The sequence below is a fragment of the Lithobates pipiens genome, unplaced genomic scaffold (assembly GCF_037356315.1).
Source record: "Lithobates pipiens isolate NorthernLeopardFrog02 unplaced genomic scaffold, aLitPip1_a1.2 Scaffold_30, whole genome shotgun sequence".
Lineage (NCBI taxonomy): Eukaryota > Metazoa > Chordata > Amphibia > Anura > Ranidae > Lithobates > Lithobates pipiens.
Window position 1 is genome coordinate 96,749,136 of NW_027507791.1, and position 14,033 is coordinate 96,763,168.

The 14,033-nt window shown below is 43.1% G+C and overlaps 1 protein-coding gene across 2 annotated transcripts in view; it reads left to right on the forward strand.

The window, feature by feature from the left end:
• ZNF106 (zinc finger protein 106) overlaps positions 1 to 14,033 on the forward strand; it is an 88,300-nt gene that overhangs the window by 7,442 nt on the left and 66,825 nt on the right. For both annotated transcript variants that reach the window (XM_077464660.1, XM_077464661.1), the window contains one exon: positions 12,816 to 12,900. In XM_077464660.1, coding sequence (XP_077320786.1) covers positions 12,847 to 12,900 — 54 coding nt within the window. In that variant the 5' untranslated portion in view covers positions 12,816 to 12,846. The remainder of the gene's footprint in view (positions 1 to 12,815; positions 12,901 to 14,033) is intronic.

Genomic DNA, 14,033 nt, shown 5'->3' on the forward strand with positions numbered 1-14,033 from the left:
TGTCAAGCAGCTGGATAAAGCTGACTGTTCAAGTGGTTTGTAATTTAGTAATGTAATGCCATGTACACATGACCGGACTTTCTGGCAGACTAGGTCCGACGGTCTTCCTGATGGACTTTTCATCGGAGTTCCGACGGCCACACACAATCGCACGTCCGGATTTGAACGTGATGATGTACGACCGGACTAGAATAAGGAAATTCATAGCTAGGATCCAATAGCTGCCCTAGCTTCGGTTTTCATCCATCGCACTAGCATACAGACGAATGGATTTTTCCACCAGAATCGAGTCCCTCGGAAGGATTTGAAACATGTTCTAAATCTAAAGTCCGTCTGACTTTTCCTTTTTTTTTTTTTTTTGGACAGTAAAGGTCCGATGAAGCCCACACGCGGTCGAATTGTCAGACGGATTAGTTCCGTCGGAACTTTGCTGTCAAAGTCTGGCCGTGTGTATAAGATGGCATAAGATTATCTTCAAAACAGTGCTGTGTAAGAGAGATCAATGTATTTTCACTTCTAGCCTCGTTGTATGACCATCTTCCATGTAAAGAACATAGCTATGTTATAGATGTGCAGATCTTTGACACTGAGAAATGTCTTGGCGACCATTGATGGAGCAGCATGAATGTCCAGATTAAAGTCTGTGGGATCTGTGCCAGAAAAGATCACAGTTACACATACTCTAGGCATACCACAAAGCGTTCATGCCGGAAGTGTCTGAAATAATCCAGGGGCGGTTGGCATTGGACAATTGTGGTGACACTTTTAAAATGACAGTAAAAGAAACAGTTTCTTGAAGTGTATCCTCGCAACAAGAACCCTTATAGCTCAGAAATTACTCGTCCTTCATTGAGAAACTATTTTTGCTTTGAGAGGACTTAAAATAGCGTCTGTCAGGAACTTTACATTCCTATCTGTTAAGCCCCATACACACTATCAGATTTTCTGCTGATTTTTGTCTTCAGATTTACTAAAACCATGTAGTGCAAGGGGCTGCCTGATTGCATACACATTGAAACTCCTAAGGTTTGACCTCATATTATATGGTTTTGGTAAATCTGAAGACAAAAATCAGCAGAAAACCTCATGCTCCAGTTAAAACTCCCAATTCCCATCCCTTTACTACCTAACTGGACAAAATTTATTTTATTATTTTCTATTTTTATTATCTATAAAATGTGTATTTTTTTTTTTACTTTTTGCAAATTAATCATTGGATGATTTATAGCTTTGGAACTTTTATAAGTACAAAGGGAGCTGATCGTTGTCTTCTAGTGTTTTATGACATATTGCAGTAGACAGGCCATTCTCTTTTTAATGATCAGTTGATGCCGCCTTAATCTGTGTCCCATCTGCATATAACCTGTATTTACAGTACCAGAGAGGTAATGGCAATCTATAGGAATCGTTCATGGAACAGTCTGCAGTAATGTGCTGGAGGATTTCTAAAGGGTGCATTATGGGCAAGGTCTGTGATGGTGTTTCCCTCAAAAATTCAAGAATAGTTTTCTTGTTCCCAAAACACTAAATGTGCATGCAGGCTAAAATGTAGAGCTGATTAACCACTTCAGCTCTGGAAGGTTTTACCCCCTTCCTGACCAGGCCATTTTTGTGATACGGCACTGTTACTTTAACTGACTCGTGCGACGATGTACCCACATAACATTTGTCCTTTTTTTTTTTTTTTCCCCCATAAATCAAGCTTTCTTTTGGTGGTATTTCTTCATCAGTTTAGGCCAATTTGTATTCTGCTACATGTTTTTGTTAAAAAAATAAAATAAAAATAAATCCCAAAAAGCGTATATTGATTGGTTTGCACAAAAGTTATAGCGTCTACAAACTATGGGGTAGATTTATGGACGTTTACATTTTTTTTATTATTATTGTTTTTACTAGTAATGGCGGTGATCAGTGATTTTTAGCAACACTGACATTGCAGTGGAAAAATCTGACGCTTTTTGGGGACCAGTGATCAAGGCTAAACAAAATGCACTGTCACGGTATAAATGACACTGACAGGGAAGGGGTTAACATCAGGTGCATTTAAAATGTTAACTGTGTTCCCTGGGTGTGCAGTCTTACTGTGGGGGATGGACTGACTTGAAGAGACATGTCTGTGTTCCTGATTAGCAGGAATTGCATATCTCTTTCTTCCTGTCTGACAAAACGATGATCTGCCTTGTTTACATAGGCAGATGTAAGGTTTCATCCCCTTCATGACAGGTCATTTTTTGCGATACGGCACTGCGTTGCTTTAACTGACAGTTGCGCGTTCATGCAACGCTGTACCCAAACAAAATCGGTGTAGTTCACACCCCCCCCAAAATAGAGCTTTCTTTTGGTGGCATTTGATCACCTCTGCGGTTTTTATTTTTTGCACTATAAACAAGAAAAAGACCATCAATTTTGAAAAACAATTTTTTTACTTCCTGCTATAAAATATATCCAATAAAACAATTTAAAAAAATCTAATTTACATCATCAATTTAGGCCAATATGTATTCTGCTACATTATTTTGGGATATTTTTATGGAAGTTTTATTTTTACTGGTAATGGTGGCGATCAGCAATTTTTAGTGGGACTGCGACATTGCCGTGGACAAATTGGATGCTAAGTGACACTTTTTGGGGACCAGTTACACTAATACAGTAATCAGTGCTTAAAAAATGCACTCTCGCTGTACTAATGATTAGAGCTGAAACAATCGATTATGAAATTAATTGATTACTATTTTCATAATCGATCGGCCAGCCGATTAGTTGGCCTGCATACAGAATACATTATTTGTTTACATATCGGGGAAATACAGTGCAGCACACATGCAGCTCAGTACATCATCCATACATGTCAGTAAGTGCCTGAGAACTTCTGAATCTGTGAGGAGCAATGCATCATGGGATATGTAGTCCTGGGCAGGAAGTGAGTGGTTCTAAAGGCAGAAGTTTTTTTTACCTTGCTATATACTGTACTTTAAAGTGGTTGTAAACCCTTACAAACCACTTTGACCTACAGGTAAGCCTAGATTAAGGCTTACCTGTAGGTCCAAGAAATATCTCCCAAACCTATACGGTTTAGGAGATATTTGCCCGAAGACGGGCACCGCTATCTACGGCGCATGCGCCTTAGACAGCGGCGCGCAGGTGCACTGAGCGGGGCATCGTCCATGACGCGCGTCTCGGTTCCCGTGTGCATGCGCGGGAGTGACGTCATCGCTGCTCCGGCGAATCACAGCGCCGGAGCAGCGAGACCCACGGAGACCCACCAAGAAGATGGACGCTCGGAACTACAGGGGACAGCGGTGACTTTGCTGGCTCCTGTGTCAGGTAAGTGACACATAATGGACTACAATGCGATACATAGTCTATTATGCTTTACCTTTGCAGGGAGTGAAAGAGGAAGTAAACCCATTAGGGTTTACTTCCTCTTTAACGTACAGCAAAAAGCAATGTAGAAACAGATCAAAAGCAAACTGCATAGGTGTGTACCGAGCCTTATGCTGGCCACATGGATCAATTTTCAGATGAGAATATTCATATGAAAAATCTTTGTATATTGGCTGAAGGAAAAATGTTTGAAATTTTCAGTTGCTTTTAACATTCTGTTTTAAAATGAATGCAATTTCTGAACGAAAACCACATACACTGCCTGAAAATTAATTTTACCAAGCAGTTTTCTATTATTTCAAAATTTTCCTGTCACTGCGTATGATTCCGTATGGAATTAATGAAATTTAATTATCTGGGCACCCCAGAAGACGCCCGTTGAGGCGAAATGCGTTGGAGAGTCTGAAGCTGTTTCCGCTGTTACTGTCTTACAAGTGCTGCTATGTGCCCTCCTTTTTCTTTCTATCTAATGGTTGGGCTGTCTGCCCTATATATTGTCCTATCTGCTGATAGCCACTGGTCTGAACCATCTCTGGTACCTCACAAAAGCCCGATTGACTCATTAGATGTACACCTATTTGAGTTCAATCGTTCCGTGATTGGTGATTTTGGTGGATCTTCTATCAATTTTTCACGAATTATGTGACACTTACATTCTGATATTATTTTTTTGATGCACCTGGATTGTTTTTTCATTCCACTAAACTTCTTTTTGGTTTATCGCTATTAGGACCTACCTTGGTCCCCATATTTTCACTTCTGGACATTTTATTTTTGTACGTTTTATTCAAAAGAATTGTACTCATACTTTAGCTTTGCACTTTACTTTAATATTTATATCTTTGCATTTTGAATCACTGCTGTGCTGGCTGCTAACCTTGCACTTTTGGACAGCGCGGTATACATTTGTATATTTCACTTTGTGAGCCACATCGCACAACCACACAATTGTCAGTTAAAGCGACGCAGTGCAGAATCGCAGAAAGTGCTCTGGTCTTTGGCCAGCCAAATGTTCCGGTGCTGAAGTGGTTAATCTGTTTTAACCACTTCCCGACCGGCGCACGCCGATGTACATCGGCAGAATGGCACGGGCAGGCATATTGGCGTACAGGTACGTCCATTTTAATATGCCACCCTGTCATCACGTGCGCGCCACCGGCGGTGCACTTGCGTGCCGGTCGGGACCCCTGTGAGTCTGGCCGCGGATCCCGCGGACTTGATCACCGCGGGGATACCCGCGATCGTCTCACAGGGCGGCTGAACGGAGAGATGCCGTTGTAAACAGCATCTCCCCGTTCTGCCTAGAAACCAGTGACGCTGATCTCTGCTCCATGTGATTGGAGCAGAGATCAGTGTTCACAAACGCAAAGCCCAGCCCCCCACAGTTAGTAACACACCCCTAGGAACACTTAACCCCTAGACTGCCACCCCCCTGGTTAATCCCTTCACTGCCAGTGTCATTTACACAGGAATCACTGCATTTGTATACCATTGATTGCTGTATAAATGACAATGGTCCCAAAAAATGTGTCAGAAATGTCCGATCTGTCCGCCATAATGTTGCAGTCACGATAAAAATCGCTGATCTCCGCCATTACTAGTAAAAAAAAATTATTAATAAAAATGCCATAAAACTATCCCCTATTTTGTAGACTATAACTTTTGCTCAAATCAATCGCTTATTGCGATTTATTTTTTGAAAAAAAAAAAAAAAAATGTAGAAGAATACGTATCGGCCTAAACTGAGGGAAAAATATATATATATTTTTTTTATATATTTTTGGGGGATATTTATTCTAACAAAAAGTAAAAAATAATGCATTTTTTTTTTTTTAATTGCCGCTCTGATTTTGTTTATAGCGCAAAAAATAAAAACCGCAGGGGCGATCAAATACCACCAAAAGAAAGCTCTATTTGTGGGGGAAAATGGGAGCCACGTCGTGCGACCGCGCAATTGTCAGTTAAAGCGATGCAGTGCCGAATCGCAAAAAGTGGTCTGGTCTTCAGCCAGCAAAATGGTCCGGTCTGAAAGTGGTTAAGGGACCAGGATCTCTATTTTGGGGTGGCTTAACGGGGTTTTAAACCCTCGCGTTTTTTCACCTTAATGCAGGGGTGCCCAACCTTTTGAAGAGTGAGGGCCACTTAAGCGACTTGGTAACCGGTTGTGGGCCACAACGAGCGGAGCAGTGGATGGCATTTCCATGTCCGCTCTGCATTTGGAGAGTGGACACGGACGCAGCCCACAATACTTTTTAGCGGATCGTATTGGAGGTAGAATACAAGTCGGTTTATGTGTGCCACTACTTAGAGGTGAATGGAGGGTCCAATTGGTTGGACTGTCGGACTGACCGTGTGAAAGGGGTCCAAGGCTGCTTTCACACTGATGCGCTGCGGTTTACCTGCACCACGTGTGCAACGCAGTGTACCTTTTGGCTTTCCTGGAGTTTGCAATAGACTTCTATTATATTCTGCAGGTTTGGTGCACTTTCACAAAGCTCTCCAAACTAGCAGGTAATAGAAGTCTATGGCTCAGTGCAGGGCTCGACAAAACCCGGGCGCCCGATCGCATTTGCGACTAGAATTCCAGACCTGGCGCCTGGGGCAGCACAGCTGGGGGTATGATGTCTCCGTGGCCCCCCCGGCGCGATCGCGTCGGGCCGCGCCGCCGCCGGCCGGTAATTTAGCCCCCGGCTTTGAGGCCTTCTACGATCCTATGGTTCCTTCTGTAATCTGGCGCCCTCTTGTGGTGGCCGTTGGAATTACAACCAGCAATGCTAATGGATGTAATGCTAATTTTCCCTGCCTGCCAGCCTATCTTTCTTCCCTTTACTCAGAACCCCTAAAAATTATATATATATTTTATTCTAACACCCTAGAGAATAAAATGGTGGTCGTTGCAATACTGTCTGTCACACCGTATTTGCACAGCGGACTTACAAGCGCACTTTTTTGGGGAAAATGTATTTAATAAAAAAAAAAAAATAAGACAACAGTAAAGTTAGCCCAATTTTTTTTAATATTGTGAAAGATAATGTTGCGTCGAGTAAATCGATACCAAACATGTCATGCTTCAAAATTGCGCCCGCTCATCGAATGGCGACAAACTTTTACCCTTTAAAATCTCCATAGGCGACATTTAAAAAATTCTACAGGTTGCACTTTTTAAGTTACAGAGGAGGTCTGGGGGCTAGAATTATTGCTCTCACTCTACCGATCGCAGCGATACCTCATGTGTGGTTTGAACACCGCTTTCATATATGCGTTCGCTTCTGCACGCAAGCTTGGCGGGACAGGGCGCGTTTAAAATATTTTTTTTTTATTTTAACTTTTATTTTTATTTTTTTCACTGTTCTTTAAAAAAAAAAAAAAAAAATGTGTGTCACTTTTGTTCCTATTACAAGGAATGTAAAAATCCCTTGTAATAGAAAAAAGCATGACAGGTCCTCTTGTATATGAGATCCGGGGTCAGAGAGACCTCACATCTCATATTTACACTAAAATGCAATTTAAAAAAAAAATTGTCATTTGAAAAAAATTAATAAAATGTCCCTCTAAGAGCTATGGGGGGCAATGACTTGGAGACAGGTGGGGGGCTTGAGGCTATCTTCCCCTCACTTGTCTCCATGTCAGGCCAGGGACAGGTCCGGATCGCCGTCACGGACCCGGCTCCTAACTTTTTTAGCTGGCTCCTAGATTCCAAGCAAATTTGTCAACCCCTGGCTCAGTGCAGGTAATGTGCGGGTAAACTGCTCTGCACCTGCGGATCAGTTTGAAAGCAGCCCAGTAACCACTGCAGAACAGATATGCCCATTTATACATTGTGATTTTAGTAATAAACTGACCTTTAATAACGGTATTCTTTCTATTCTATCCCAGAGCAGGAGGTCGCAGGCTACATCAGAGGGCTCCGTGGGCCACTGGTTTGGCACCCCTGCCTTAATGCATTCTATACGGTCCACATAGGATAGATTCATAGCTGCGGGAGCCATTTGTTCCCAATGCTGTCAATCAAATCCAGTGACGGGGGGGGGGGGTCAGGGTGAGTCCTGCTGTCTGTCAATGGGCACAGGACTCAGGAGCGTGCCTGCACGAGTGCCCCCATGGAAAGCGGCTCTCCGTGGGAACACTCAAGTAGAGGAGAAGCCAGGCGCGTCGCTGGGGGACCCCAGAAAAGGAGGATTGGGGTCACTCTGTGCAAAACTCTTGCACGGAGGAGGTATGTATGATGTTTGTTATGTAGAAAAAAAAAAACAAGCTTTACAATCCACTTTAATTGGGAAAAAAAATTGAGATTTGTGTTTTCTGCTTCCCCAAACATGCTCCAAAGATGCTGCAAGCAGGATTTTTTACACTGCAACAGAAGCGCACCGCCCCATTGTAAACACATTCATAGATTTTAAATGGAAGCATTTTTCTTGAGCTTTTAGGCACTTTTTTTAATGTAAAAGCGCTTGCAAAACACCTCCAGTGTGAAAGCAGCCTAAAATATGGCTTTGATCCCCCAATTACCCACAAAGACTTTGTGAATGTCAACAGCTAGGTGCAGGATGTATTATTTCTTAGTTTTGTATTTACTGAGCTCCTTTTATAATCTTTTATATCCTTCAGTGATCCACCATCATGACTTCCAGACTAGGAAATCCATGAGCATTGGAAGTCTTCAGATGCTGAAAGCAACTGCGCTCTCATGGCTCCCAGCTCCCCCCATTCAGTTGTCACCTAATATAGTTAGAACATTTCCGACATAGATCTGTAGGAAAAATTAGGCTGGACACATGTTCTTTTTATACATACAGATCTTCTAGGAAGTGGAGAAGGTCACTTGCTGTTTGGTTAGCTGTTGGTTTAGTTGTTGCTATGATTTATCTATACAAATGTTGTTTTTCTTATAATAGCCAAGTGGAGCTTTTGCATTTGCAATAATTATATCGGTTTATTTTAACCTTTTTATATGATGATGATGTCAGTCCTGGAGTTGGAGAGTTTGCAGTATAATATTCCAGCTTCAATCGCAAAGACGCACGCATTTTTCTGATTGTTGGAGTCGCATTATTGGCAGTTTAACCCCCCGTGTTCCAAGATATGAGTTTTAAAGCCCCATACACACTATTAGATTTTTGTCTTCAGATTTACCAAAACATATAATGTGAGGTTAAAACTTAACCACTTAAGCCAGGCACCATTTGTCTGGCCAAAGACCAGAGCACTTTTTGTGATTTGGCACTGCTTCGCTTTAACTGACAATTGCGTGGTCGTGCGAAGTGGTTTCCAAACAAAATCAACGTCCTTTTTTCCCCACAAATAGTGCTTTCTTTTGTTGGTATTTGGTCATCTCTGTGGTTTTTATTTTTTGCGCTATAAACCGAAAAATGGGGACAATTTTGAAAAAAAAAAAACGCAAAATAAGGGATAGTTTTATGGCATTTTTATTAAGATTTTTATTTTTTACTAGTAATGGCGGTGATCAGTGTTCCCCCTCCCCCCGTGACTGCGACATTATGACGGACACATCGGACAGTTTCGACACATTTTTGGGACCATTGGCAATTAAAAATTTACTGATTACTGTAAAAATGGCAGTGAAGGGATTAAATGTGTCCTAGTTTGTGTTCTAACTGAAGGGGGGGGGGGGGGGGGGGTGGGACTGTGCAGGGAAGATAACAGATTGTCTGTGTTTTACAGTATTTATTTAAGCAGAGATCTGACTAGCAGAGTTGTCAGGGAGTAGAGTACAGCAATCACACATGACCCCTTCTCAGGTTATTAACTGCTGATGTCCTTAATATTCCTTCTCTCCTAGCCAATCTGATGAGACGCCTGTATTTATAGTGCTCGTTCCCTAGCAGTTCAGTGTTTGTGTGTCTTCTGGAGTCTTGAAGAGTGCAGCTCTTCTGTAATAAATTAGTATTATTCTGCTACTTATTGGAAGCTCAACATTGTTTTAGGTATATTTATTTTGAGTGTACATGCTAGTAGATCCTACTTGACATGCTTATTGGAGCTAACAGTCATATATGCATTTGTGTGTGTATATTAAGGATGCGCCAAAATTTCGGCCGTAAATGCCCTTTTCGGCAATTTGCCGAAAGAAAAAAATTGCCGAAATGGGGCGTGGCCTGGGTGGGGGCGGGGCCCCGCCCCTGGTGACGCCCATCATGGGGGGTGTATAGCGCAGGAGAGCCGCCTCCGCCGCCTGTTTGATCACAGCGCCGGGAACATCACAGCTTTCATTTCAATAGCTGTGTGTTCCCGACCGCGCGCAGTCACACACAGCCCCCCCCCCCCTGTCCGGGCACTTTGATAGACAGATTATCCGTCCAATCCTGCGGATGATCTAAGTGCCCGGACAAGGGGGAGGGGCTGTGTGTGACGGCGCGCGGTCGGGAACACACAGCTATTGAAATGAAAGCTGTGATGTTCCCGGCGCTGTGATCAAACAGGCGGCGGAGGCGGCTCTCTTCCCTGCACAGGCACACTGGCCTGCAATGGGGCACACTGGCCTGCAATGGGGGATGCCTCCTGTACCATGTCCCCAGTCTCTGACCATCTCCTGTACCGTGTTCCCAGTCTCTGACCATCTCCTGTACCGTGTTCCCAGTCTCTGACCATCTCCTGTACCGTGTTCCCAGTCTCTGACCATCTCCTGTACCGTGTTCCCAGTCTCTGACCATCTCCTGTACCGTGTTCCCAGTCTCTGACCATCTCCTGTACCGTGTTCCCAGTCTCTGACCATCTCCTGTACCGTGTCCCCAGTCTCTGACCATCTCCTGTACCGTGTCCCCAGTCTCTGACCATCTCCTGTACCGTGTCCCCAGTCTCTGACCATCTCCTGTACCGTGTCCCCAGTCTCTGACCATCTCCTGTACCGTGTCCCCAGTCTCTGACCATCTCCTGTACCGTGTCCCCAGTCTCTGACCATCTCCTGTACCGTGTCTCCAGTCTCTGACCATCTCCTGTATAAAAATATATATTTTTAAATATGTTTCGGTATCGGTGCTGTTTCGGTATCGGTTTTCGGCCTAGTGTATTTTTCATTTTCGATATCGGTTTCGGCACCAAAAAACACATTCGGTGCACCCCTAGTGTATATCCGTGTTTCTCAACTCCAGTCCTACAGGTCATGTTTTCAGGATTTCCCTCAGATGAAACAGCTGTGGTAATTACTAAAGAGGAAGTAAACCCTGATGGGTTTACTTCCTCTTTTTTTCCCTGCAAAGGTAAAGCATAATGGACTACTATGCATCGCATAGTAGCTCATTATGTGTCACTTACCTGACACAGGAGCCAGCGAAGTCGCCGCTGATCCCTGTAGTCCGCCGCATCCATGTTGCTGGTGGCGTCTCGCAGCTCCGATGAATCACAGCGGCGAAGCCGCGATGACGTCACTCCCGCGCATGCGCACGGGAGTCGCGTCTCGCAGCTCCGCCGCTGCCACTCGGCGAAGCCGCGATGACGTCACTCCCGCGCATGCGCACGGGAGTCGACAAATTTGGCAAATCCATTCATGGATTTGCCGCATTTAGTGCGCCTGCGCGCCGCTGTCTACGGCGCATGCGCCGTGGACAGCGGTGCCCATTTTCGGGCAAATATCTCCTAAACCATATAGGTTTAGGAGATATTGCTTGGACCTACAGGTAAGCCTTAATCTAGGCTTACCTGTAGGTCCAAGTTGTTTGGAAGGGTTTACTTCCTCTTAAGCATGGTGTATATAAATCAAAGATCGTTTTCTATTTAAAATACATTCATAATTTAGTTTATTCAGCGTGAAATGGAGCTTAGTTATGTAGCATCAGGCTGTATATTCTGCAATATTTCCATTTTTGGTAAACTCATTCAGTGAATCCAAGCTCTGCAAGCTGAGATAACATGCACTGCATTGATGCATTCACACACTTTGACAGTAAATATGAGCTAAACCAAAGTTCAGGAATATTCCTTTATCCTATTGTTTTACAAATCTATGTACACTACAAACTGTATGATTGAATGGGTTCTGATATCTCCGTTTTACTACCTGATAGCTTATTATTCTAATAGGAAACCTTCATTTTGTTTGCAAATATTAATGAATGCAACTACCAGCAAGAATAAGTCCTTGCCTTTAAAGAGGACCTGTCATTTCAGATCCATTATGGCAGCGCCTGTTAACGGACATCCACTCACTCGCTGCTGCTGCGTCCCTCACCTTGTTGTGTCACTGTCGTATCGCACCAGCCGTCCCATTACAATGAATGGGACTGTCGGTGTGTCAACAGCGGGTCAGAGGAGGACTTGCTGCGGGACAGAGATGGCAGTTGCTCTTTAAAAATGGTGATATAAACCAAGCCTTTTTACTAGTGATTTCAATGAAATCCACCCAGTTACTAAGGCAGTGAAACTGATCAAATCACCTGTGTGTGGATATTTATTTTCTCTTATGTAAAGTAGTTGTAAAGGCTTTTTCCCACTAAAATAAAGAGATTTATACTTTCCTGCTTTGTGCAATGGTATTGCAGTAAACAGGTAGGGGGACAGTTCTTTCTTCTTTCTTCTTCTTCTTTCTTCTTCTTCTTCTTTCTTCTTTCTTCTTCTTCTTTCTTCTTCTTCCTTCTTTCTTCTTCTTTCTTCTTCTTCTTTCTTCTTCTTCTTTCTTCTTCTTCTTTCTTCTTCTTCTTTCTTCTTCTTCTTTCTTCTTCTTCTTTCTTCTTCTTCTTTCTTCTTCTTCTTTCTTCTTCTTCTTTCTTCTTCTTCTTTCTTCTTCATTTTGACTTTATAACCACTTTAATATTCGAAGCCTTCATAAAAACAGCATGCACAAGGTGAATTTATGCTCCCAGCAAAGCATAATGTTTCAGGATATACCTTTTTTATTTTTTTTTATTTTTATTTTTTTAATACCGTTAGCGTCACTGTGAGATCCATCTTTTTAAAGGAGGTTGTAAACCCGAGAAAAAGAAAATAAAAAAAACCCCTCAGTGCAACGATGGCGGGGGACAGATGCTGCATCCACCTAAGTAAGTACCGAAAATCCTGCTGACCTGGATGACTTTCAGTAGGTGTGTACCTCTGGCTGTTCAACAGAAGCTTGGCTCACAACTGGTTTCTGTCGAATAGTGTTACTGGAAAACCAGCATTCGATCAGCACAACCTACTGGTTGATTGAAAAAAAAATGACCCTTGTATACCCAGCTTTATTCAGGGAACAACTTCCCACTGGACTGTTTCACTCCATATCTATTTTCTGGTTAGTCTGCTGAGCTTGTATTTGCATGTAGGCCTCAAGATAGTCTGGCAGTCTTGTTATTGTCAAGAGTTTGTTACAATCATCTAAACAGGCTTATGATAAAGTGGACCTTTTCTAGGTGTAAATCGGATAGCACACTGTAGGTTGCATTGCTATCTATACCTTGACATAACTAACATGTCCTGTTTAATTTTATTTGTTTTCACAGCTATGGCCTGAGTCCTTACTAAGAAGACACAATGGTGCAGGAACGAAAATGCATCTTGTGCCACATGGTATACTGCTCCAAAAAGGTAATTCACATTGTGTTGTCTCTAAAAATACTTGCAAAATGTAAAGGTACTCACAGACATATAATAACTAGATAATTCTTACTCCTGCGGGTACAGTGAGGTATCCCTGGTTGACTGACGTTGGCAGAATAATTTGTTAGTATTGTTTAATTTTTCTCAACTACTAACTGTTGTTTCTGAAGAGAAGGCCAAGGCCTGGGATGTCTTCAAACTTCCTATCAATTGCACCTTTGGGTGATATGACAATACCTTATGATGTCGTCTATGTTCGCTTTAATAGGTTTTGTAGACGTATGATGGGAATGCCTGGCCTTTGGCAGTATAAGCTGTGTGTGTTCATGGGTCTGTGTTAAAGACGCCAACAAATCAGTTTAGTGTTCAAATCCACCTGCAGTCTCATGCTGCCTGCGACTAGGATGGGATGTGTATGATTTTTTTTTTCCAGCTCTATCCAAAACTAAAGGTTTTTGGCTTGATATACAAATAATTCCATTTATTAAAATGTTACCAAGTCCCATTGTTTTGCTGGTGCACACACATTCTCAGGGAATGTATAACAACGGAATCTGTTCTGATCTTTACTCTCCAGAAGACTCGCAAAGATTACAAACATCTGCCCAGGAATTTAGTTTTAGTGCCGGTCTCCTGTCAAATACTGTCCCCCGTCGGATGGTGTCCGCTGTGTACTTCGCAAGCAGATTCCAGGTTCAAGCCCCACCATCCAAGTGGACATAGAGTTAGAACAAAAAAGGGCCGAGGCCGTGCCCGAAGCATGGCGAGCGAAGTGATGCCCACCCCAAATTGTGGCGAGCGGCCCTCTGTGTGCAGCCCTATGTCCACTTGGATGGTGGGGCTTGCGCCGTTCATCTTCGGAGATTTTCCGAATCTCTTTGTGCGCCGTACTGCGCAAGTGCTGCACCTGCGCAGTACGGGGCAGACGCTATTCAATAGGCGGACATTTTTGGACAGAACGCCGGATCACACCAGCTGGGCTTTGAAGCCGACATCCCTGCGCGACTTCATTGAGGCTTGCATATGACTTCTTTATCAGAAGTCACTGCAAGTCATGATGAAGTCGCCCCCAAAGTAGTGCAGGAACCTTTTTCTAAGACTTAAGTTGTGCCGTTTAGAAC